General features: G+C 44.3%; 1 protein-coding gene across 1 annotated transcript; it reads left to right on the top strand.

Annotated features, from left to right (window-relative positions):
* Nucleotides 1-1,400: 1,400 nt before the first annotated feature.
* On the top strand, nt 1,401-27,003 carry pi4kb (phosphatidylinositol 4-kinase, catalytic, beta). The gene is made up of 12 exons (XM_056286103.1): nt 1,401-1,491; nt 4,956-5,713; nt 7,476-7,850; nt 10,087-10,317; nt 10,883-11,110; nt 15,173-15,282; nt 17,233-17,337; nt 18,661-18,784; nt 19,438-19,703; nt 19,864-19,996; nt 23,792-23,912; nt 25,522-27,003. Exons 2-12 carry the CDS (start codon nt 4,979-4,981, stop codon nt 25,701-25,703), a joined length of 2,610 nt encoding a protein of 869 aa, XP_056142078.1. The 5' UTR covers nt 1,401-1,491; nt 4,956-4,978; the 3' UTR covers nt 25,704-27,003.
* The last annotated feature ends 83 nt before the right edge of the window (nt 27,004-27,086 follow it).

A 27,086-nucleotide genomic window follows, 5' to 3' on the forward strand; every position in this document is an offset into this window, starting at 1 on the left:
AGTATATCGATACAAATACGGTGTAAGTAAATCTACAATTTTCAAGCACTGGCACTGGAGTGTTTTCATTGTGTAGGGGAACATGGTTACTCCGTTTACCTAACTGGTTACTTTGCAGAGTGGCCTTTAAGCAAGCTAATCGCATTAGATACGGTGCTTTATGAAAGTGTAAACGGGTCAATAGTATGCAGAGTAGATATTAAAATACTTTTGACAGGTAATGCATCAATATTGTAGCAGGGAAAAGGACAACTCTCAGCATGAATAACGCTTACTTTTGATGGACACATTTTGCTGATAGTGCTTTTACTGAGTAAAACGCCTGAATGAAGTACTTGTAATACAGTACTTTTTCCAATATAGTAGTGATCTGAGATTGTCACCAACCACTGTATCGCCAAGGTCTGCCTAAAATGTGAACTGTAGGCAGGAGAACAATGTTTACTTGAGCAGCAGGGCACAGCTTCTGCTTTTACTGCACAGATCACCGCCGACACTAATGGGGGATTCTTTGGGCCTTCACTCTGTTAGGGCTGAATCATATCTGCCTGTATAAATAGTTTTTTGTGTGGGGTATGGCTGGAAATAAAGCCTTTGTGTTTGCTGCAATTTGATTACCTCTCACATCTGGACGCGGGAATGGCTCAGCCGCCATAAATCAACTTTTTATTGACTGACAGCTGTCTGTATTGCTTGTAAAAAAATACTTTAATGAGGGAGAGGAGACATTGTTGTAAATACAGTTTTAATGCCTGCCGATGGTCTCAGCCACCTCAAATGAACTTCTACCTAACTTCTGTGCTCTCTAGTTAATAAAGACTTTGACTCCTCCTGCCAATGAAAATACAAAATATGGAAATAACGTTTTCATACCGGAAATTGACCCCCCCCCCCTCCTGTCCTGACGCTTGAATAACTCAGCCACCCCCATTTAACGTTAATTGACTGATAGGGGCCCATAATCTGTTGTTTAGAAAGACTTGGACCGGTGTTGGGGGTGAAACTACTATTGCGAGGAAAAGGAAACTCTTTACAGCTGCATCGCTGCTCTGCTCTTTATTTGGGGGGTTTAATTAAGACAAATAGATATGTAGAGATGAGTTGAATACATTACGCAGGGCTACGCGCGCTCCCGCACAAAGCATTCGCTTTTCAGAGGGCAATTTATTTTCGCCGCAACACCGGCAGATCCAGGCGGCCGCACTGCTCACCTGAGTGTAAATCATCCAAATTCGTGACACATCGAACTTAAATGTATTTCGTATCAAATCAATGCCCACCCATAGCTTCATAAAGGGCACGAAGCTTGCACCCCTGTTGCGCTGTTACGTATCTGCCACACCAAGCGGGGGTTTAGTATTCAAATTTACTCAGGCAACGCGGAAGACAGCCAAGACTCAAGTTGTTCGGTTGAAACGAGAGCTTCCCCGATGGAGGAGAGAAACTGGAACTGAGAAGAACATTTTTAAAAACCTTTTAAGCTTTTTCGAGGTAGGACTGGCGCTCTCTGAACACCCGGGTTTACATCCGACCGGCTCTGAACTGCGACGTTAATGCCGCGTCGTTAGCTTAGCTTGGTATCAAACAAACGCCCCAGCGCCGTTAGCAACAGCTAGCCTCCCGCTAACGCTAAATGCCGTTTAAACGGCAGGAGTTGCGGCTCTTTGAAGAGTTAAATGCCGCAACGCAAAGCCGCCAAGGCATTTCCCGCACCTCGGTGCGTGTGTAGCGAAAGCTGGTTTACAAATAAGCTCGTTGCTAAACAGCTCTGCGTGTTGTTTGGCTTCACCGTGCTAACAGAAACATCACAACTCCCCTCAGCTTATGTAGAAATGCCACAGTTCCCGTCTCAGTCTGACCATTTATTATGCGCAGGTGTCCCCTTTTCTGTCAGGCTGTTATCACATATCACGTTTTCTGACAGGCTCTGATTCATTCTTACATATCACGATTTCTATCAGGGACCTCATAGATATTACATTGTGTGTCAGGTTATACACAAACGTCACATTTTAACTAAGTATGGCGTTAGGCCTCCCCGTCTGTCATGTTTTGGATATATATATATTACATTTTCTGTCAAGGTATTGATATCGCCTCTTCTGTCAGCATGTTTTCCCCAATTCTTGCCAGCCATTTGCTCAGCATAGGATTTGGACAAAAGCCATTCTACCGACCCAGTAAACCCCAGACATGTACAGTTCAAAAGCTTTTTTATAATGAGAACAAACAGGCTCATTCTTATGCGAATTAAAAGTTTCTGTGTGTGTGTGTGTGTGTGTGTGGGGGGGGGGGGTATTACTAAGTCATATCTCAATAGGACGAACAGAGAGCAGACAGGGAAGGAGATTCACTCCACTGCCAGTAGTTACAGCCAGACCGCTCCCATTAACCCTTCCCATAGAGAGCTGATGAACACTTATTCATTTCCATTGACTTTTCATTTCTTTCTGACTTCATTTTGATCTGTTTCGTTGCTGAATGCTACGTTTGTATGCATGAACAAGACTTCATCCTCTTTTCTTTCTACAGTACACTCCTCTGTCCCCCCCTCCTCCCACCTGCTGTTTCCTCCTCTCACTCCTTCTCTCTTTCTCTCTCTCGCTCTCTCTGACTATGCTGATGTGGTTGTAATCTGCTCAGTGGGATTAGGAGATGTTGCTCTGCGTGTGTGTCTATCAACCGCTGCAAGAAATCCAGAGCAATGTTGTGTGTTTGGTTTTAAGCCTGCCCAGATGCGCATGTGTCTCTTGTCTCATTGTGTCTTTACACTTACTACCTGTTGCTAAACATACATTTCAAAACCTTGTTTTGGCTTTCTGGACAGTTCAGTGAACTGTACCGATTTACCTGTAAACCACTGTTTAACATGTACAACCCTGTTCGCCCCCTTCCTTCGACATCTGGAAGGTTACTGTCTAGGTGTAGTGATATGTACAGTCTACTGTCTATGTCCACTTCTAAACGGCTGAGCTGTAGGTCCAGACATTTCTGTCACCTGGACCCAAAATGATGGAATGAACTCCTGTCTTCCGTCAGAGATGCAGGCTCACTTATTTAATTCAAGAAAGACCTAAAAACCTTCCTTTTCCAGGCCTTCCTTAATCCATAGAAGGTCTCTAAACATCACTCTTATACTGAATTGTGGCATTATCAAGCGTAGTTATAATTTGAATGCCCTACTTTAATTACTGCTGGCAATGTACCTATTAATATTTGCATTTAAACTCTTTGTACTTGACATTACATGACTCTTGGTTATGATATGATTACTACTCGGTCCTCTGAGAGACCTCTAGGTTGACATAAAAATAGTAAATCTGTTAACTGCTGACTCTAGTAAAAAGCTTTGGACAAAAGTGCCTGCTAAATGAGAAAAAATAAAAATGCGGGGAGTCCGGGTAGCGTAGCGGTCTATTCCGTTGCCTGCCAACACGGGGATCGGCGGTTTGAATCCCCGTGTTACCTCCGGCTTGGTGGGGCGTCCCTACAGACACAATTGGCCGTGTCTGTGGGTGGGAAGCTGGATGTGGGTATGTGTCCTGGTCGCTGCACTAGCGCCTCCTCTGGTCGGTCGGGGCGTCTGTTCGGGGGGAGAGTGGGAACTGGGGGGAATGGCGTGATCCTCCCACGCGCTACGTCCCCCTGGCGAAACTCCTCACTGTCAGGTGAAAAGAAGCGGCTGGTGACCCCACATATATCAGAGGAGGCATGTGGTAGTCTGCAGCCCTCCCCGGATCGGCAGAGGGGGTGGAGCAGCGACCGGGACGGCTCGGAAGAGTGGAGTAATTGGCCAAGTGCAATTGGGTAGAAAAGGGGGGGGGCTATACTGAAGGGTTGGTTGGGATGGGGAGTTTGTATCTGTACAGAAGCAGGTTTTGAAGAGCCACAAAGACCCACTAAGCAGTTTTACATTAGTTAAATGTCTGAAGATGTGTACATGGTATACACCGTCTAGGGTAAAAGCAGTGTAAATGTGGTTGAAAAGTGAATGTCGAGTAGACGTATAAAACTCCTGGCTGGAGAGCTAAATAGCCACTTCTAAAACAAAAGCAATGACAAGTATTCTAGCACAGTGTATGGACTTGTGTTGTGTAACTTTGACAACTAAAGTTGTTGGGTCAGTGCATAATTATATGATATTGAATGAAACAGTTGGGGCTAAATTCAGCCGGATATATTCTGAGCTAGACGAGAGCTGACGTATGTTGAAATCGAGTCTGGTGGAAAGTAGGGAACTTCCCCACAGACGTTACAGTCATCATCAGAGAGATCCCCCCTCTGTTGCTCTCCCCGAGGTTTCTTCCTAATTTTCCCCCCTGTTAAAGGGTTTTAGGGAGTTGTTCCTTGTCCAGTGCGAGGGTCTAAGGACAGGATGTTGTATTGCTGTAAAAGGCACCTGGGGCAAATTTACAATTTGTGATATTGGGCTATACAAATGAAATCGACTAAACTTGTCAGTAATACTATTCATAAGTGTGTCATTCGTAAATGGTTTCCGTTGGTTACTGTGTTGGTTTTTGGCTCCATCAGTCATCCTGCTCTCCACAATGGGGCAGCGTCCGAGTGATGTCATAGCATCGCTGTTGCTATGGACGCGTCACAGGAAGTCAGACATACAGAGCATGTTAAACAGTACAGCATGGCTGTGTTTTATGTGCACCATGGCACACTAGAAAAAAATAGATGAAAACGGCAAAAAATTACACAAAAAAACCAATGAAAATTACAACAAACTGCTTACTTTTAATGTAGGCTAGTGCATCCGATGTCTGACTTGTGTTTGCTGCGAAGCTTCCGCTTCCCCTCGGGAAGAGCTAAAAATAGCTCATGGATGCTGCCCCATTCACACATTTATCTGCTATTGTCTGTTAAGATATTTTCAAAATAAAAGCTAACCGCGTGTGTGTGTGTGTGTGTGTGTGTGTGTGTGTGTGTGTGTGTGTGTGTGGTAGAAGAGGCAGGTGGGAGTGTCGTCATGATGGGAGACACAGACTTGGATCTGTCCTCCTCTCCTCCCGAGGGGCCTGCCCACAGTCCCCCCTCCCCTCCTCTCTCCCCCTCTCTTTCCATCACCTCCTCTCCCTCCCTCTCCCTCCCTTCCACCCCTTCCTCTGGGCCCCACCACCCCACCCAGCGGCAGAGCCCCAGCCCCACCCCCAGCGAGGCCCCTGCAGCCCCCAGCCCATCTCTGGATGTCATCAGGGAGGGCCTGGCTGAGCTTGACCTGCTGATTGACCCAGAGGTGGCTAAGCGGGCCTGTCAGGAGGTTCTGCAGAAGGTGAAGCAGCAGCAGGTGGAGCCAGTGTGTCCTGGGGAAACGGATACTAGTAGGACTACAGAGGATAGACTGGTGAACGGGGGAGGTGATGATCCGGACTCTGACAGCCCCGTCATCAAACCCCCACAGATCCAGGTGGAGGAGGCTGACCCTGAGGGCTCGGCTCTGGGCTCCATGAAGAGCGCACGCAGACGCCAACGCCACAACCCCTCCAAGCAGTCCTGGCTGCTCCGCCTCTTTGAGTCCAAACTGTTTGATGTTTCCATGGCGATATCCTACCTGCACAACTCCAAGGAGCCTGGCGTCCAGGCGTACATCGGGAACAGACTGTTCAGCTTCCGCCACGAGGAGGTGGACTTCTACCTGCCGCAGCTCCTCAATATGTACATCCACATGGACGAGGACGTGGGAGACGCCATCAAACCATACGTGGTGAGGGAGCGAGGGTGTGGGGCAAGGCAGTAACACTGTCAAGGGTCACAGGTTCCATTCCCGTGCAGTCCACCAGGATCACGTTTGTGATCATCTGTAGGTCGTCACATGAAGCTCTGCAGTTTGTTAACAATGGAACACTTAATGTAAATTCTCAAATTCCGTAATCATATCACATCAGCATTAATGGCAAGGTGGTTATAGTATATGTATATAATTTATATTATGTACATGATAATATGAAAAAATAGGAGGGTTTTCAGTAGCATGGCCATAATAAACATTTATATTCCACACTGTCTTTGACACACACATGAACACTAGGGTTGATGGAAATAGTGGACATTGGGCTGTAATGTTAAAGAAAAATTAGTTACATAATTTCTCCAGATAGAATGTATCACTCTAGCTGTGTTTCAGATGATTTCTGAGGGGAAACAGGGCTGTGGTCCAGGACTCTGGTTGACTCAACATAACACCATTTGGCTTTTGAATCAATAATACAGAACTGCAAGTCTTTTTTAAATCCCCTCGCGTGTTTTCATTTTCTGACAAGCAGTAAAGTAGTTTTAGTGTAACGTTGAGTGATTGGCCCAGTTCGCCATTCACTGCATCATTGGCAGTGTGACAGTTGCACATGCACACATTGTGATGTGTTGTTCAGCCCTAACACACAAAACACCAGTGTTGTAGTTGAGTCACTAAACCTCGAGTCCGAGTTGAGTCTCGAGTCCCCAGTGTCCGAGTCCCCAAAGAAGAGACCGAGTTCGAGTCAAGTCCCCAGGACCTGAGTCTGAGTCTGAGTCATCAAGGTTGAGTTTGGGTCGAGTTCGAGTTAGGCATCTTAGCACTAACTGTTACTGAACATGAGGGCATGCACGTGAATCCGCATGTAGGTGGAACACACGTGTCTGCCCTTGCATGAAATTGAATAATGTTACGGTATTAATATAGCTATCAATATCTTATGCCAAATTATTAGAACCTATTACAAAAAACTAACAAAAACAAAAAAACGGTTTTTATCAGTTAACAAGTCCGAGTCCTCACCTACAACTTCCGAGTCCAAATGCAGTCAATGCTCGAGTCCAAGTCCGAGTCGTCAGTGCTCAAGTCCAAGTCGAGTCACGAGTCTTGAAAATCAGTCCGAGTCAGATGTCTTCGTCACAAGATAAGTTAGTGTGTTACCACAACGAGTCGACCGTTTACCACATGGCTGACCAGAGCAAATGCTCTAAAGTGTGACTGAGCTTTGATGGTTACAGTGCATACCGTGTGGCCACGTGGTTGCAACTGTCACTGGTTCGATTCCAGCCAGCAACGTTTGTTGCATGTCATACCTCTCTCTCTCTCTCTCTCTCTCTCTCTGTCCCCCCCCCCATTTTCTGCCTGCCTCTTCACTGTTGCTGTCTAGTAAAGGTAAAAAAAACAAAACAAATTTAAAAGTGTGACTAAGCTTTGCTAAAAAAAATACTGGTGCAAAAAACTGATCTTTACAGTAAGATAAGTTCAAGTAAGAGAGGAAAAACCTCCAACATGAAGTTATTTACTGCAGCAGCGTTTAAACAGGAGAAGATGCACCATTTTAAATGTCTTTCTCAGTCATCTTAATGCTTCACATTCAGCTGAGCACAAGCACCGTTAATGTCTAACACTCAAGCACAACAACATGCAAACAGCGGACATCCACATTTATATAACATCGAGAGTAATGTTTACACTATAGCTGCTGTGGAGACTGATTATGTGCTCTGTGTTGCAGGTCCATCGCTGCAGACAGAGCATCTCCTTCTCTCTGCAGTGTGCCTGGCTCCTGGGTGCCTACTCCTCAGACATGCACATCTCCACACAGCGCCACTCAAGAGGCACCAAACTCCGTAAGCTCATCCTCTCTGATGAACTCAAACCCGCGGGGGCGCGTGCCAGGCGGGACCCCCCCACCCTAACAGCCTTCTCCCCCGCCGCCACAGCGGTGCCAACACTACACAGCCACGCCGGCCTGGGGGGGGATCATGGCCTGTCGCCCTCCAAGCGTACGCACCAGCGCTCCAAGTCCGATGCCACGGTCAGCATCAGCCTGGCCAGCAACCTGAAGAGAACCGCCAGCAACCCCAAAGTGGAGAGTAGCTATGACGAGGTAGGACACTACGTTTTGCATTAACACTGGTTTAACTTGAACTTTTTCCCTCAAATCAACAGAAAAAACAATTGTGATCAAAACTTGAGCAGCTGATAACTTGGTGGTAAGACAAGTGAGCTGGTAAACAGTTTGAATCCCAGGATTTGCTGGGTCTTCTTGGTTGAGACTGGGATGACCAGTCCAGGCAGGGTTGTTGTATTCGAGTCACAGATATGATCAGTGTGCTCAGCGTCGGCCCAAGCCTTTATGGGGCCCTAAACAGAATTTGATGTGGGGGGGCCCCCCACCGCCTCGGTACCACCATTACTATTGACTGTTGTCAATGTTTGATCATTTGCACACCTGCTGTAAATCTTACACACCCATTATCAATTTTATTAGTGGTAGCTGTGTTGCTTACATCATACCAGTGTCAACCTGGCATGTTTTTACCCCTCTATGGTTTTTAAACTTAGAAGGTAGCAAACTCATAAGAGTGGTCTGATGTTAGTTTGCACTTTAAAGTGGAAGTAGACAACTTTTCAAACATCTATGTTTGTTTCTGCCTTTATCAAAGCTCTGAGATTGGGGCTCCTGGATTCCTTGTAGCTCCTGGTTCGTTTTCTGGCTTAGTGTTAGCTAGCAGTAGCATTAGCAGCATGGCTAACCGCTATCAGGCTGGCTGTGTCCAAAGCGAGAAAGAACCGTAAGAATCCCGATTCGAACTAGAAAACCCCAATCTCAGTGCTATGAATAAGGCAGAGTAAAGCATCTGGTAGCATTAATAAGTAGGCAGGTTGTGTTACTTACTGAAATAATGCCAACTGAAAGTCAGTTTGGAACCCTCTCAAGTCCTGGAGCACTCTCTATCGAGTCAATCCCTGTCCGAGGTTCACTGTTGTTTTATCTTGTCTTCTATCACTTGCCCTCTTTGCCTTCTTTGCTTCCTCCATCGACTGGGTTCTTTTTCTTTTCTCGGGTAGAGTTTCCACAGTTACTTGGGTTGTTTTGCCATTGCCCAGTCCGCTACTGGGTGGTTGGTGCACTTCCTGTGCCATAAATCGATTTGCTGGGAAAAATCATGCCTGGTGGCAGACAGAATTGCATAGTGAAAGCGAGGCTTATAGAGAACCAGTTTAAACGCCGATGGTGTCATTATTCTGTAGGCCATTACCCTGTGCAGTCAACATTTACTTTATCATAAAGTAAAGTGAAAAAGTTGTCTACTTCCACTTTAATATTCATAGTGATACAGAACTAAATGACATTCTGAATGTGGTGTAATGAAAAGTAACAAAATAATATATCGCAAAAAAATGTTTTTCAAGCTATCTTGTGGGACATTTCAAGCACTCTTGGGGGCCCTATAGTGGCCAAGGGGGGTCCTAAGCAGGTGCTTAGTTCGACAGCCCTGAGTGTGCTGATATGATGTAAATTTTCAGGATTGTAACTTTTCTACTTGTCCCAGTGTGGTGAAATCTTCTTTGAGTTATGACTTAATGTTATTGTTTCAACAACCATCCCCCCTGTCCTGACCCCTGACTTTTGACCCATGACCTTCCCCCAGGATTCCACCTCCAGCTCTGACAGTCTGGAGTTTGTGACAGGGACCGTAAGTTGACCCACTTCCTGTTCTGATGCTCTCTGAAGGTGCATTGTGGGTAATGAGCTGTGGGTTGTGGTTCACTCTCATGTCTGATAGAGGAGTTGTGGTCCTCCTGGGTGTGTCTCTCTGCAAAATAAATTTAGATATCCATTCTTACGATACATGCTTATGGACCTCCCTCTAACTTTTCAATCTGTTTTTTGTGTCACGTCCAATCAATTGTTTCAGGTTCTGGGTGCATCTTGATTCAACTTTGATGTGAGGGACTGAGAAGAGTTAATTAAGATGGAATGATGTTTGTTTAATGGTCTTAATGAGTTTCATTTCTCTTTCCTCTCAATGAAATTATTTCTGTTTTTCTGTGTCAAGTTTGTTGCTGAGGAAGATTGATTTCATCCCTAAATTCAGATGAACTCATACATGTTTGAGTTCTTCTCAGCACAAAATTGACAAATCTGAGTAACAAGGAAGTGTTTGAGTAACTTTCTGTCTCTAAGGTTTCCCACAGTCCTTTGACTACTCATTCCAGTTTGGACCCGGCATCTGTTTCATTCCAACCTGTAAATCAGACACTGACTTAAAGAATATTCTGGCTTTTTCTAACTGTTGTTGTTCTTCTCCTCCTCCTACTGTGTATGTGTGGTCCAGCAGCCGGTGCGTCTGACGCCTCAGAGAGAATTCATTCGCTCTCTGATGGGGATCGGAAAACGCTTGGCCACCCTGCCCACCAAAGAGCAGAAGACCCAGCGACTGATCTCAGAGCTGTCTCTCCTCAACCACAAACTCCCTGCACGTGTCTGGCTGCCTACCGCCGCCTTCGACCACCATGTGGTCAGAGTACCACATAGCCAGGCAGTAGTGCTCAACTCCAAAGACAAGGTCAGGAGGAAAAAAAAAAATACACACCAACACTACTACTACTATTAGTACTACCACTCGGACTAATATTGCTATTACTTATGCTAGTACTACTACCACTGCAACTACTTCCACAAATACTACTACTAACACTAGTACTACTGTTACTACTACTTCTGCTAATGCTATTATTGCTCCTTCCTGTTGTACTACTACTCCTACTACTGGCACTACTGCTACTGCTACTAGTACCACCACTGCCCAAGTTACCACTACTGCCACAGGTATAACTTTGTAATGCATTTTTCCTAACAAAGCCACGAAAAAGTTGTAGGAAGGATTAAATCCCAACAAAAGGATCAGTTGAAATCAACCAGTGAAAATCAATTAGTGGAAAATATGGCTCAACAAATGTTTTCAGAAGTTTGTTTTAAAAGGTGATTGAACCACATAAATCCCCTCAAGCCAGTTCTTCTAAAGCCCAGGAAATAATCACAACTGTTTTCTGTCTCATTATGTGTCATATGATCTGCATTTAGATGTCTTTTAGGCTGGGGGACAAACACATGACCTGCTCTCTCCTCAGGCTCCATACCTCATCTACGTGGAGGTTCTGGAGTGTGAGAACTTTGAGACATCCAGCGTTCCAGTACGGATCCCGGAGAACCGGATACGCAGCACACGCTCTGTGGAAAACCTTCCTGACTGCGGTATGACAGCAGAACAGCGTGCCAGCAGCTTCTCTATGGTACCCAACTACGACAATGACGACGAGGCATGGTCCGTGGATGACATCGGAGAACTGCAGGTGGAGGTGGGGCTGTTCTACTACATGCAGGGATACACAAGGCAATTTACTGGGCAATTAGTAAGACTAGCAAGAGGTTTTGATCACTGTGGTCCACATTGTGTTGCTTTGATTCTGACAAGCTGCATCCCGGTGGGCAATTTTACCAGCGGCATACTGGCGTAGGGTAAAAGAGCAACAACACCATCAATCCTGGTATGTTATGACATCATTAAAATGCTTATGCTCCTGGACTTTCATCTGGTGACCAGGTTAAATGAATAAGCACACATAGCAACACACTTAATGAATGTTCTAATGAAGCACAGTGGAAGAGAGTCACTATAAAGATGCTGGTGTTACTGGTGTTAGACTGGTGCACTGTAGCTTTGGATCTTTCATCAAATTCATCATTAACTCTTTGTTAAAGATAGAAAGTATGAAACTATTAACAAGTGAAGCTGCCTTTTCACTGAATATGACATACATACATCAACTGATTGGAGGTCGTTCATGTTTTATGGAGAGTTGGATAGTGTATGTGAAAAGTTCTGACTCTGTGGTACAGAGATTTTTGTTTCTGACCGAGGGAATGGATGTGTTGAAATTTTTCAACTCGGGTGACCAATTTCACTCTGACACTATGACTGGAAACTGCTGTTGCCATGATACTGCCAAGCAAGTCAACGTCATAATAACAGCTAACCAGCTAATAAATTATGAGCCAGCTAACTATGGACTACAGGACTTAATAAAAAAGCATGAAAGTGAGAAGGCAACCTGATCTTCTGCCAAACTACGTGTTTTCTATTGTTGTCCTTGGTATCCTTAGCAAGGTGTTGAATTTCAGTGTAAGAAATGTGCTGGATGAATACATTTTGTTTTTAATACATTTTTGCACCCGATCCAGGGTCTCTATCAACCAGTATCTAATCTTCCATTCTTTTCTAAAGTACAAGAGAGAGTTGTGTATCCACAACTTGACCCGTATAGAAGAAAATGATCTATATGAACCTTTTCAGTTGGCTTTCAGGGCGTGTCACTCCGCTGAAACTGCTCTGACAAGAGTGGTGAACGATCTTCTACTAGCTATGGACTCTGATACCACCTCTGTGCATCTACTACTGGACCAAAGTGCAGCTTTCGACACCATTGATCACTATACTATTAGACAGAATAAAGTGTAATTTTGGTGTCTCTGGCTTAGCACTCGCTTGGCTTAAGTCCTACTTATTTGGAAGAACACATTGTGTCTGCTATAACACTATTACATCGAAATTCCCTGACATTAAATATGGCGTACCTCAGGGCTCGGTTCTTGGCCCTCTACTTTTCTCTCTTTATATTTCACCGCTTGGCCGAATTATACACAGTCATGGAATAAATTTCCATTGCTATGAGGATGGTACTCAGCTGTATGTGCCTATAAGGGTGATGATCATACTCAAATGACTAATTTAGAGGCCTACTTGGCTACTGTGAAAAATTGAATGTCACTAAATTTCCTGCTTTTAAATTCAGATAAAGCTGAGATGCTGGTTGTTGGCCCTGCTAGACACAGACACCAGTTTGATCAAGTAACAATAACAATCGACAACTCTGTGATTTCACCAAGTGTGGTAGCCAAAATCTTGGTGTTACATTTGATCCCAGCCTTTCCTTTGATGAGCAAATTAAAGAAATTATCAAGACTGGGGTGCTCCGGTGACTCACCTGGTAGAGCGCGTACCACAGCAGCCTAGGTTCGAATCCGGCCTGGGCCCTTTGCTGCTTGTCATCCCCTCTCTCCCCCCAGCCTTTCCTATCTCTCTCGACTATCGTTATCAAATAAAGGCAGAAAATGCCACAAAAATCACAAAGACTTCCTTTTTTCACTTACATAACATAGCTAAAATGCGGTCTTTCCTGTCTATGGCTGGCACAGAGACTCTCATATATGCATTTGTTTCGTTCAGACTTTTTTTTTTTATCCCCCCTTTCTCCTCAATTGTATCCGGCCAATTACCCCACTCTTCCGAGCCATCCCGATCGCTGCTCCACCCCCTCTGCCAATCAGGGGAGGGCTGCAGACTACCACATGCTTCCTTTGATACATGTGGAGTCGCCAGCTGCTTCTTTTAACCTGACAGTGAGGAGTTTCATCAGGAGGACATAATGCATGGGCGGATCACGCTATTCCCCCCAGTTCCCCCTCCCCACTGAACAGGTGCCCTGACCGACCACAGGAGGCACTAGTGAAGTGACCAGTATGCATACCCACATCCGGCTTCCCAGCCACAGACACAGCCAATTGTGTCTGTCGGGACGCCCGACCAAGCCGGAGGTAACACGGAGATTCTAACTGGCGACCCCCATGTTGGTAGGCAATGGAATGGACTGCTACGCTACCCAGACTGTTTCATCCAGACTTGATTACTGTAATGTTCTGTTTTCAGGTCTGCCATGCTAGTACTAAAAGTCTTCAGATGGTTCAAAATGCTGCAGCTAGAATCATAACTAAAACTAGAAAATTTGGCCATATTACACCATGTTAGATCAGACCGCAAGGTGCTTTTGCTGACGTATATAATCCTAATTGGGCTTGCCCCATCCTACCTGTCTGAGCTCTTTAAACCGCACAGTCCATTTCGAGCTCTCCGTTCTCAAAATACAGGGCTCCTGTGTGTACCAAAAGTTAAAAAAAAGTCAGCTAGTGGCAGGGCCTTTTCCTATTTGGCTCCGTGCTTGTGGTATAACCTGCCTGCTGCCATCAGGCAATCAGAGTCTGTTGAGGCCTTTAAATCCAAACTTAAAACTATTTTTTTTGCCTTAACCGAAAACGAGTTGCCGGAGTACTTCATAACCTGTACTGCATGGCGGGTCTGTTTTCTGTCTCAATGAATTTACCAACCACTGTTCTGCCGACGAGATTATAAAGTATAGATCGACTATTGCAAACTATTTTCTTCTCTCACATGTCTTTTCCCTCTCTCTGAATGATGTCTTCTCTTTTCTCTTCTATGTGAGTGGTGTGATGTGAGTCTCTCCTGTGTGCACGTGTAGTCTGTCCTCCTCCCAGGTCTCCATGGTGATGGTGGTCACCACCTGGACACTGCTTGTCATCCCTGTCATCACATTATCTTTTTATATATATCTTATAAATCCATATAATTTTGTTATCCTGTTTCAGTGTTATATTCTACTCACAGTGCGATGTGTGACCAATGTTTTTTCTTGTCTCTTCTCCTGTGTATGTGAATGGTGTGATGTGAGTTTCTCCTGTGTGCATGTTTAGTCTGTCCTTCTGTCAGGTCTATATGGAGATGGTGGTCGCGTGGCTCAGGTCCTGGTCTGTTCCAGTGGCATCTGGACACTGCCTGACATCCTCCTCATCATATTCTTCATATATCATATAATTCCTTTATAATTCTGTTATCCTTTTTCAATGTTGTATTCTGTAAATTGTGTTTTATTCTGTACACAACATCCATTGCACGTCTGTCCATCTTGGGAGAGAGAGCCCTCCTCTGTTGCTCTCCCTGACGTTTCTCCCCGTTTTTTCTCCCTGTTAAAGGGTTTTTTATTTTAGGGAGTTGTTCCTTATCCCATGCGAGGGTCTAAGGACAGGATGTTGTATCTCTGTAAAGCCCACTGAGGCAAATTTGTAATTTGTGATAATGGGCTACACAAATAAAATTGACTTGACGTTAATATCATACCAGAAGCGCTGATCCAGCATGGATCAGAGACATACAGTGTAAGAGTTATGTGACATCTAGACATATACACTAGGGTGGCTGCTGGGAGACAACTTCTGACCGTAGAACTGCTGGTCATATTCAGTGATAAGGCGGCATAAGGCTTTAGAGATAGTCCCCCAATCCCTCTGGGACCCTGGTTGCCTAGGGCCCGGTACACTACATCACTTGCTCAGTTGGTAGTCCAGCCATGTATGCAGTTATCTTGTGTCTGTGTTTATCATTCCAAGCACCCGTTTATCTTCCGTCAATCAGTGTGTCATCCATCCTGACCCTGTGTGTTTGTCTTGTGTGTGTGTGTGTGTGTGTGTGTGTGTGTGTGTGTGTGTGTGTGTGTGTGGGTGTGTTGCAGCTTCCAGAGGGTCATACCAACAGCTGTGATAACATCAGTCAGTTCTCAGTGGACAGCATCACCAGTCTGGACAGCAAAGAGCCTGTTTTTATCGCTGCTGGAGACATCAGGTACACACATACACATGCAAACACATGCACACAAACACAGACAGTACATACATGCAGGCACGCATTAAACAGGGTTCTTAGTTTAGGGATTACATTTCATGCTACTTTGAAGTTTGGTGTGATATGAATCACAACCATATTCGATAAGAACTTGAATTGATAAAGTGTAACCTGTACCCCTCCCTACTGATGAGTCTTAACTATACCCCTCCCTACTGATGAGTCTAAACTATACCCCTCCCTACTGATGAGTCTAAACTATACCCCTCCCTACTGATGAGTCTAAACTATAGCGCCCCCCTACTGATGAGTCAGAATCAAAGTAAGCAGTTCAACAGAGATGAGAGCTGTCATAGTGTCAGTGTGGACCATAGAGCAGAACAGAATCTGCATATCAGGAATCAGGAACACTTTGTCATTTCACTTCGCCAGCTCTCCCAGGCAGACACCCTCGACACACCTCCCCGCACTCCGCACGACGACACCAAAAACACCACAATCAATGCCAGGTGAGGCTGTCGCCAGACCGCCCTCGGTGTTATTGGAACTGCCGGTCTGCATGGGCTAGCAGTTAGGTTAGCCTGCCCCGCTGTCCCAGCTGATCCAACGCCAGCTCTCCCAGCCATCAAACGAAGACAAAACTTAGACGCAGATATGGACAAAGACACTGCATGGACAGTACTGGGTGAGGCCGCTGCAAACGCGAATTTGCGCAGCCATCTTCCCATACCGGAAGCGGAATATGTCACCAAACCTAGAATCAGATTCTCAGGGTCAAGATTCAGTAAAGTGTTAAGTGTCTCCATACTAAAGTATTCACCAGATTTTTTGTCCATACAGTTCTAAATGTTGTCCAACAACATTTTATTGATGTTTGTGTTCAGAAAAGTTTACCTTTCCTTTAACACAGCACAACACACTGTAACACATCTTAACACACCAGTACGCACCATAACATCCTCAAGCACACCTTAACATACAGCGTTTCTCTTTCCATAGCCCCCCCCCCCCATCAGATCCGAAAATTAATGTTTTTGATGCAGGTCTGCACCACAGCCGGGGTTCTCCGACACGGAGACAAAGTCACAGATCGTAGCTGAAGGTGCAAAGACAGTAAAAACATCGGAGATAAAACACTTAAAGCAAATACTAAAAATAGTCATCTAAGATTCCTGCTGGGGGAGAGAGCTGTGTGGATCCGTGCCTCACCTCTTTCCCAGGCTTTGGTATGCCTCTGTTCAGGGAGCAGCTGTGCTCAGACCCGTCCCAAGCCGATTCGGCTGACTTGTGACAGGTGCGACCGCACCCCACTCGCCACACACAAGTGATACAGAAGTTAATTTGTGTACCACAGAATGAAAGGTTTCCAGAAGAATAATCTGTAGCGCTCTGGCTGTTTGTTATTTTGCCAGGGAAATGTGAATTTGTGTCATAATGAATGTATGCAGGAGAGTTGTGGCACTGTTGACAGTGTAGATGTTGCACACTGTGTGGTATTTTGGAATTGACTGGACCATGGTGGATGGCTTATAACAAAAAATTCAACATTAGTTTTTTTCTAAACATCGGTTAACATTGTCCGTAGTTGAAAGTTTCAGGTAATTGAGAGGTGACTCGCCGCAAAGACGAGACTACTTGTGTTTTCATACCATGTACTTTTACTAAAGAACACAGTGAAACTGACTAACTGGAGGCTGTGGAAAGTTGAATGGCTGCTTAGGTATGATGGCAAAATGGAGATAAGGAAGCAAAATAAGGGCAAACGTTATGACATTTCCACACGGTCGGTAACATTCCTACAGAAGCATACCATAACACAACATAACACAACAGAAAAAGCAGCACAAAGTGAAGTCAGCACAGCTTAGATCATCCCGAGCACACCCACTCCCTGACACTATCAATGTGTGTGTGTGTATCTGTGTGTGTGTGGTGTTTTCCCTGTGGCAGGCGGCGTCTGTCAGAGCAGCTGGCTCACACTCCCACCACTTTTAAGAGGGACCCTGAGGACCCGTCAGCTGTGGCCCTCAAAGAGCCCTGGGAGGAGAAAGTACGGTGAGTGGTGACTCCTCTCTAGTGGAGGAGGATGGCAATGCACCTAATGTTCAGATCCACTCCCTACAGGGAAGTGCACATTTTTAAAGCTTTTGTGTCTCAATAATTTCTGCTAGGAGAGTACTGTTGACATGACTATAAGGTCTGTTAACATTGTAGAGGTGAACATATCAGAGCTTTCTGATAGGCTTTTTCTAGTAGTCAGGATTGTTTAGGTAGGTGGTAAATCTATTTAGTAGGGAAGGTAAAGCTTTTACAGACCACTGTGAGAGTAAAAGCCCCTGAAGCTCTGGGTTAGATGTTACAGATGAGCCGCTCAAACGGCCTGAAGAGCTTAGGATGCAACATCATTACATTATGTTTATTGGTATATACATCATGTTGTTTAGTGTATACATGATGTTTATTAGTCTATGAATTATGTCAATTATCTTATACATTGTTTATTTTATCTTATACATTATGTTTATTATTCTATACATGTTTATTACTCAATACATTTTTTCAATCTTCACATTATCTTTACTGTTCGTTTTGTTTTATTCTGTTCGTATTCATTAGTCTCAACATTATGCATATTCATCTATACATGTTACAGTAATGACAGTGGAAGTAATTATACATTTTATTTAAACCACTTTTCATTGACCTCAAAGTTCTCCACGTTAAAAATTGTGAAAGACACTAGGGCTGTTAATGAATAGTCCAAATTTGAATATATAACCGAATTATATATATATTAAAAAACAAACAAAAAAACAGACATTCGAGTGTGAAAATTAATATTTGTTTGTGAAAAAAAAAGCAGCACTTCCGCGGCTGTCTGCGTTGCGAATTCTCACGAAGGCCTTGGCCGCTGCACTGAATTCACTTCATGACGGACAGGAGACACAAAACGTCACTTTCACTGGATGACAATGAAATTTAGGTCAAGCTGAAACAAGCGAATAATTCAACAATAACCGCATGGTCAAGATGGCAGAGAGTTCACAACCCCGCTTGGCCACAGAGAGAGTGATTTTCACTCTGAGCAATCTAAAAAGCCCCGTTTGGAAATACTTCGTATTTTGGTCAGAAAATGGAAAATTTGTGGAACCTCGAGATAAAGTTGTACACAAGCTCTGTAACCCTCAGTTAGCTTACCATCCCACCACTAGTAACCTGAGCGCACATCTCGAAAATATGCGCAAAAATATATTCGAATTGGTTCGAACCTGTGTGTTTGTTTAGAAGGAATAATCGAATGTCTTTTTTGCCAATTTTGACAGCCCTAAAAGAGACGCAGTCCATCTGTATAAGGTCTATTTTTCTGTTTCCCTGCAGACGGATCAGGGAAGGCTCTCCATATGGTCACCTCCCTACATGGAGGCTTCTTTCAGTCATAGTCAAATGTGGAGATGATCTCAGACAGGAGCTCCTGGCCTTCCAGGTCCTCCAGCAGCTTCAGGTAACCCTGACCTAAAGCACATGCTAATTGCATGCTTACTACATGCTTTATCTAGCAGCTACATGCCCAGCATACAACATAACTCTACAACTAACTCACAATATGTATTCCTGAGGGGAAATGCATTTTATAAAGATATAGCCCTGAAGATTTCCATCAGATCAAATGTCCTTTTTGATTACTTTCTGTCTCTGGTGTATTTAAGACAACAGTTAATCCACAAATATGGAAATCATGAACAATATAGTAATAGTTCATTTGAGTAGTTAGTGTCTGGTAGGACTTCACCAGGAAAAATAATAGGGTGCGGAATATTTTACATCTTCATCATTGCAGCCAACTGAGGAAGAAGAAGGCAGGTAGTGGACAATTCTAAATGTGAAGTTGTGACTAACAAGCAGATAAGACAGGACAAACTGGTAGAAGACCTTTACAAAAAAAACAAAAAACAAAACAAAAAAAAACAAAAAAAATGCTGACACAACCACACAGGTGACTCTGGTCCATTTAGAATGGATCTCAAACACTCATGTTACCAACAGCTACATAGGAGACACACAGTTAAAACTAAACAGTATTCAGAGTTGTGAAGTGCTCTCCTATTCTCTTTCTACCCTTGCACCTCCTCTCTTCCTCTGTCTTCTCCCTGTCAGAGTATCTGGGAGCAGGAGCGTGTTCCACTGTGGATCAAGCCCTATAAGATCCTGGTGTTGTCGTCGGATAGTGGGATGATTGAGCCAGTGGTGAACGCTGTGTCCATCCATCAGGTGAAGAAACATAGCCAGCTCTCTCTGCTGGACTACTTTCTCCAGGAGCATGGCACCCCCACCACAGAGGCCTTCCTCACCGCTCAGAGGAACTTTGTCCAAAGCTGTGCTGGATACAGCCTCATCTGTTACCTGCTTCAGGTCAAAGACAGGTCAGACAAACCCTTCCATCATCTGTCTGTCTGTCTGTCTCTCTGTAACTTCTCTATCATCCCTGGTCATTCTTTCTCTATAACTTATTTATCATCCATAATTATTCCCTCTCTGTCACTTCTCTATCATCCATGATCATTCTGTCTCTCTCTGTCACAGGCACAATGGGAACATTCTTTTGGACGCTGAGGGCCACATCATCCACATTGACTTTGGTTTCATCCTTTCCAGCTCACCCAGGAACCTTGGCTTCGAAACCTCTGCCTTCAAACTCACTGCTGAGTTTGTGGATGTGAGTTTGTTAACAGAACAAAGCACTAAACCTGACAGGGTTCAGGGTTTCATTCCCACTGGGGTCACCCTTACTTAGTATATGTATTCAAAGTTTGTCTTTAGTGAGCTGTCAGACAGATTAGGTGGTTTATTTTAGGGTACTGAAGGTACCAGATGAGTGGGGTTAAGATCACAGGATAATATAGTGAGGGCTAGGCAGGAACAATTAAAACTAGATTAATAATTATGAAAGGTACCCACTACATAATGTCATGACAGATTACAGCCTCTGTTTTGCTGCCGTGGCTCAATTTAAGGATCAGATCAGACCACACAGATCATCTTTTTTTTTTTATATATATAAATTTATTTCTGATTTTTCTCTTTTTCTCCCAATTTAGTGGCCAATCGATCCCTATTTTAGTTCAAATACCCACCCTCATACCACATGCGTTTGCCAACTGCATCTCTCCGGCTGGCAGTCTCAAAGGAGACACCTCGCCACTTTCGTGACAAGGCAAATCCAGGCCGAACCACTGCTTTTTCCGACACACACAGAGACGCATTCATGTGACGAACACAAGCCGACTCCGCCCCCCTCCCGAAGACAGCATTGCCAATTATTGCTGCTTCGTCGAGTCCGGCCATAGTCGGATCTGATGAGACCAGGGCGCGAACCCCGGTCCCCAGTGGGCAACTGCATCGACACAAAGCCGATGCTTAGATCGCTACACCACCGTGGACCCTACACACAGATGATCTTTGTGAAGTTTCAGAAATCTTTGTTCCTTAAACAACTCTGAAAATCTAGACAGGTCTTTTATTTCTTTTTCTTAAATGTGATATTACTGTAATGAGTAATTAATTATACAATAGGAAGAGTGCATGTCATATCAAGTGTAATTAGCCTAAGTGTTCTCTGGGGTGGCTCACCAAAAGTGGTGCAAGTAATACTGACAGTGTTAACAATTTCATTTAGCAGACGCTTTTATCCAAAGTGACGTACATCTGAGAGTTAATATAACACAAGCAAGGATCTATTCAGGAGACAACAACGCAAGCAAGTGCCAAAAAACTAGGTTCAAGTCTGATAGGACATAGGTGTCAACAGGCAGTGCACAAAGGTAATGCATTTTTTTTTTTTTTTTTTTTTTGTGGTATTTTTATCAATACCATCAGGTGTGGAGATGCTCGAGAAAAAGCTCAATCTTTAGCTTCATCTTAAAGATATAGAGGGACTCAGCGGATCTAATGGAGTTTGGTAACTCGTTCCACCACTGGGGAAACTACAGAAGAGAAGAGTCTAGCTAGTGACTTTGGGCCCCGTTGTGGCAGAAGTGCCAGGCGCCTTTCATTGGCATAGCGTAGTGAGCGGGATTAAGTGTAGACCTGAATGAGGGAGTTCAGGTAGGTTGGAGCTGTTTTAGTTGCTGTTTTGTAAGCAAGCATCAAGGTTTTGACTTTGATGCAGGCAGCTACTGGGAGCCAGTGGAGGAATATGAATAGTGGGGTGACGTGCTGTTTTGGGTTGGTTAAGACCAGACACGCTGCCACATTCTAGATCATTTGCAGAGGTTTGAAAGTGCATGCAGGGAGACCTGCCAGTTAGGAGTTGCAGTAGTCAATGCATGATATTACAAGAGCCTGTACCAGGAGTTGTGCTGCATGCTCAGACAGGTAGGGTCTAATTTTCCTGATGTTGTACAGGGTAAATCGGCACGACTGAGCAATCGAGGCCACGTGAACCTTAAAGGTTAGTTGGTCATCAATCATGACACCCAGGTTTCGGGCAGACTTTGTGGGCATGAGTTGGGTTGATCCGAGCTGGATATAGATCTGTTGTTTTAAGGATGGACTGGCTGGGATGACAAGGAGCTCAGTCTTAGATAAGTTAAGCTGAAGGTGTCATTCTTTTATCCATGCAGCGATATCAGCAAGGCATGACGATATCTGTGCCGAGACTGTGAGGTCATCTGGCGAGAATGATAGGAAGAGCTGGGTATTGTCAGCATAGCAATGGTATGAAAAACCATGGGAGAGGATGATTGCACCAAGTGAGGTGGTGTATACTGAGAAGAGAAGGGGACCGAGCACAGACCCTTTAGGCACCCCTGTGGATAAGTCATGCAGTGTGGACACTTCTCCTCCAAGATACTCTGAAAGATCTCCCTGAGAGGTAGGACATGAACCAGTGGAGGGCAGATCCTGAGATACCAAGCTCACTGCGTGTGGAGAGGAGGATTTGGTGGTTAACCATGTCAAAGACAACTGACAGATCTAGCAGCAATAAAGCTGAGGACTGACCAGCAGCTCTACCCAAACGGTGTGATTCTATTACCGACAGGAGTGCAGTCTCGGTAGAGTGACCCCGCTTAAAGTCAGACTGATTCAGATCATACAGAAAGAAAAGAAAGGAATCTCAGAAAGGAATTCAGAGACTTGGTTAAAGACCGTGCGCTCAAGTATTTTTGATAGAAAGGGTAGCAGTGAAACCTAGTTTTCAACCTGAACTTTTCAACCTGGGCTGGGTTGAGTGTAGGCTTTTTGAGCAGCGGGATGACCCGAGCTTGCTTAAATACAGTGGTGAACACACCCGTTGTAAATAAGGAGTTGATGATGCGTGTGACTGTGGGGTTAAGTGCGGGGGAAATGGTCTGTAGGAGGTTGGATGGTATTGGGTCCAGTGGACAGGTAGTGGGATGAGAGTCCAGCACAAACTTGGAGACTTCCTCCTCGGTCAGGGGGCAGAATGAGGTGAGTTGAGGCACTGTTAGCTTGCAACAGCAGACAGAGTTGGTCAGGCTCAGCGAACTGGTTACTGATGGCAGAAACCTTATCAGTAAAGTACGAGGCCAACATGTCTGGGCTTAGCAGAGTGGAGGTCGGAGGAGGAGGTGGATTGAGGAGTGAGTTAAAAACAGAAAACTGTTTTCGAGCATCAGTGGCACCACAGATCTTGTTCGCATAGTAAGTGGTCTTAGCTGTTTTTAAGCTGGAGGAGAATGACACTAGGAGACACTGATAGTCACTGAGGTCAATAGACTCTCTGGTTTTATGCCATTTTCTCTCTGCTGCTCTGAGCCCCGCTATTTGCTCTCTGATGACCTCAGTGAGCCATGGACTGGGGGGGGGGCATTATGAGCAGGTTTGGCTACTAGAGGGCAGAGATTGTTAAGAGAGGAGGCTAGTGAGGAACAGAGTGTATCTGTAGCCTCATTGACAGGGAGTGAAGAGAATTCATTATGAAGAGGCATGGAAGCCAAGACCTCATTAGAAGCTGGCTTGTAAGGGGCCGGATGTTTTGGCAGAAGGAGAGACCATGTGTGGTGGAATGTGGGGGACGTTCCAGTAAGGAGGCCATGAACTGAATAAAGAAGTGGTCTGACAAAGGTAGGGGGGTGACAGTCAGATTTGCTGTGGAGCAGTTCTGAGTCAAAATCAGATCAAGAGTATTGCCCGCTTTGTGCGTGGGAGGGGTGGGGACCCATTTGAGGTCAAAAGAGGGCAGAAGAGGCTTGTAATAATTGTTTTTGTGGGAGGGGATTCAAATAACAAATTAGCTGGACATTGTCAGAAATCATTCCAACCGTTATTTATTTTAATCTTTCTTGTGTCCTGATATGATGTTCAGTATTTCTACATTATGTTTACACAATGACTTCATTCTTGAATTTAGTCCTTTTTTTTTAAAATTTAAGCTAATTCAAGGCTTCCTGTTTTTTGGTTCAGTGTTATACCAGTCTGCTATAACCCTATCTGTCTGTATCTTTTTTATCCTGTCTGTCTGTCTGTCTGTCTGTCTGCCTGCCTGTAGGTGATGGGGGGACCAGATGGAGACATGTTTAATTACTACAGGATGTTGATGCTTCAGGGTTTGATAGCAGCCAGGAAACACATGGACAAAGTCATCCAGATAGTAGAGATCATGCAACAAGGTATGCCAGTCTTCTTCCTCCTCCTCCTCCCCACCTGACTCACCTGCAGTAGGATTGGTTGCAGGTTGACCTTGGACTTAACACTAGAATGACTGGAATTTCACTCCTACCTAAAACGACCATGGGCCATCAAAATGATGGCTGGTTTTTAAACTCTATATTCTGTCAAGATAAATAACCAGTTGAAATATTAATGCATTGCAGAGTTAGTATGTCTGTTAGGAAACTAATGACACTAAAATTAAAATTTTATAACAACGTTAATACTATTTTTTCAAACAATTTAAAATGGTTGCTGTCCAACTCCTGTAAATACTGCAAAATGACAGCCTTGGTCGTTCTTGTGCTAAATTCATTTTTGTGCCACAGTGTTTTAGCAGTGAGGCTAAGCTAACTGGTTCCCCCGAGTCGAGTTTCAGACCTACGTCAACTCTGTTCAGTGTTCTCTCTGCGTATACATGTTGACTAACGCAACTTTTCTGACCGGCCACACCAGCAAATAGGCCGGCAAGTTTAAACACAATTCAGTTAAATGTTACGCTGCAACTTTCCTTTTTCAGCATGTTTGACTGACAGCATGAAGAGAGTGTAAAAGACCTGCTGTGTCATGTTGTGCAAAGTGTGTTGAAATTGTAAACGCCTCTGAATTGATAACGGTACACTTCACATCACTGCAAACATTTATGGCTTAAAGAATATCTTGTCAGTTTTATTCTGGTCTAATTTGTGATTAAAAATGACAGTTTCAGATATTGTTATAAATTTAACAGTAAAGAGGTGTTGTTTTTGGTGTCTCTGCCCTCACCTCTTTTCACAGGAGATGTGAATATGTGAGATGTTGGTTAGTGTTAAGTGTAGTCTCATAAATCACTGAACACAGGTTAGACTGGTACTTCTCTTCTCTTCTCTTTTCGTCTCTTCTCTTCTCTCTTTTTGTCTCCTGTTCTGTTCTGTCCTCTCCTCTCCTCTCCTCTCCTCTCCTCTCCTCTCCTCTCCTCTCCTCTCCTCTCCTCTCCTCCCCAAAGTGTCTTAGGAGAGAGTCATCAGCTAGATTGATTCATGTGTCTACAGACATCCTAGAACAGCCATTCCCAATTTTAAGAATGCCGTGGCCCAATTAGAAATCTGAAAATCTTCTGCAGCCCACACAACCCTTTAATCCCAATTCTGATCAACACACAAGACTAAGATGAAGTATTTCCTTATATTTTTTTATTTCATAAACAGAACAATTCTATAGGAACAATTCTATGTTTGAATGCAAATATTTAACGATAAATATTTTATGGTAATTTAAAACTTAATCACAAAATTGAAAATTAAAAACTTTAGTTTACTGTAAATGACCTCTCATGGCCCACCTACAGTACCTTCACAGCCCACCAGGAGGCTGCAACCCACACTTCAGGAATCACTGTCCTAGAGTAATGAACAGTGATCATTTCATAGACGAGGTCAGGTCATCTCAGGTTTAAATAGCGTGAGTGTCAACAGGTTCATCACCAATAGTTATACGAGTGAAAGGAGATTGAAAATAAGAATTAGCTGGATGATGTCAGAGATCAGTATCACACACATGTTCTCCTCTCCTCTCCTCTCTTCCTGTCAGGCTCCCAGTTGCCTTGTTTTCATGGTTCCAGCACGATCCGTGGGCTGAAGGAGCGATTCCACATGGCACTGACTGAGGAGCAGTTACAGGTTCTGGTGGAGCAGCTGGTGGATGGATCCATGCGCTCCATCACTACCAAACTTTACGATGGCTTCCAGTACCTCACCAATGGCATCATGTGACCCTGTGTGTGTGTGTGTGTGTGTGTGTGTGTGTGTGTGTGTGTGTGTGTGTGTGTGCGTGCAGCCAGCACGGATGAACAAATAAATTAAAGACTTTGGGGTTGGGTGTCAGCGTCTGGAGGCGGAGCCAGACAAAAGCCACTCCCCCTCACAGTGACATTGTTCCCTGGACTAAAGAATGAGTCTTTTGACTTTTCCTGTAGTTTCTCTTTACTTTTCAGATCTGTGATTCAACTCCTAGTTTCTCTCCTTGTGTTTTCTTTTTTCTTTCCTAGATGAATGTCTACTTTCTTGTCATTTAACCAGTCAAATACACTGGACAGAAGACCCTCATTTGCTCTTCAGTTTGTTTCTTAACCAATCAGATTCAGTTTTAGTTCTCACCAGTCAGATTCATTTTATGTTGATCTTGTTATCATTTATTCTTTCTAATGAAATATTCTGACCAATAGTGAAGGTTAGCTAGGTGAATGCAGCAGTAGGTTAGACATATAGCAACACACCAGGGCATGATTGGCTGCTGGCAGGTAAGGGTAAAGTTCAGTTGTGGGGATATTTCCCCACAATGTATGAAAGAACAATCCCAACATTTCCATGGTGACAGGACAGGGAGAGAATATTCCCACAGCGATGAACTGGTATGTATTGATTTGGTAGTGGCAAAATAGTCTTTACAAGCCTGCAAACAGGTTGAACGTGATGGGACGTCATCATGGTCTGGATTGGAAGCCAGCCTTCCCTGTAGCATCTTTATCTTTTGTAGTGGGGTAGCTTCAAGGTGGCCACATCCCTCTACCTATATACCAATGAGATTGTCTTCTTTTTGTGATGTCATCATTTCTGTGTTCCGCTGCTGTCACTGGAAACCATTAACTTGGGTTCGTATCCCAATTTCAGATAGAAGATCTTGTATCTCTAGAACTCAGGAGTGACAAACGCTTAATGAATTTTAACGTAAACTTAATAAGTTTTAACCTTGTCCGTGAAGCACCATGGAGACGACACTGGACCCGACCAGATCGACCGTCTGCCATCCGACGGACAGAGACAAGTAGACCAGGATGGTCTCGTTTGTCTTCACCATGTTTCTCTGAGTCTGTATGAGCTGTGAAGTCTTTTTAGGCCGTGGCTGCTGTTTGTCCAACACGTTCAACCACTTTAAACCTCGTCTGTGCTGAAGCTCTGGTAGATGATTATCCACAAGCAGAAAGACATACAGTTTGGTTTGTCTTAATTCTTCCACTTGTGTTGTTTTGAGGACCAGTTTGCCATCCTGTTGAATGACCTACCTAACTTTCTATGTTCCTTTGTACAATAAATTAAATGGTATTGTCTCTATCGTGACGTGGTCTCTGATGTGCTACTGGAAATGGGGGGGGGGGG

This window comes from Lampris incognitus, chromosome 9 (assembly GCF_029633865.1).
Source record: "Lampris incognitus isolate fLamInc1 chromosome 9, fLamInc1.hap2, whole genome shotgun sequence".
In the NCBI taxonomy this organism is placed as follows: domain Eukaryota; kingdom Metazoa; phylum Chordata; class Actinopteri; order Lampriformes; family Lampridae; genus Lampris; species Lampris incognitus.

Bases quoted from the DNA above. Each gene is read 5' to 3' on its own strand.
- pi4kb (XM_056286103.1), top strand. From the start codon at position 4,979: ATGATGGGAGACACAGACTTGGATCTGTCCTCCTCTCCTCCCGAGGGG. The intron at 7,851-10,086 runs GTAGGACACTAC...TGTGTGGTCCAG, and splicing joins TGGAGAGTAGCTATGACGAG to CAGCCGGTGCGTCTGACGCC. The intron at 19,704-19,863 runs GTCAGACAAACC...TCTCTGTCACAG, and splicing joins CTGCTTCAGGTCAAAGACAG to GCACAATGGGAACATTCTTT.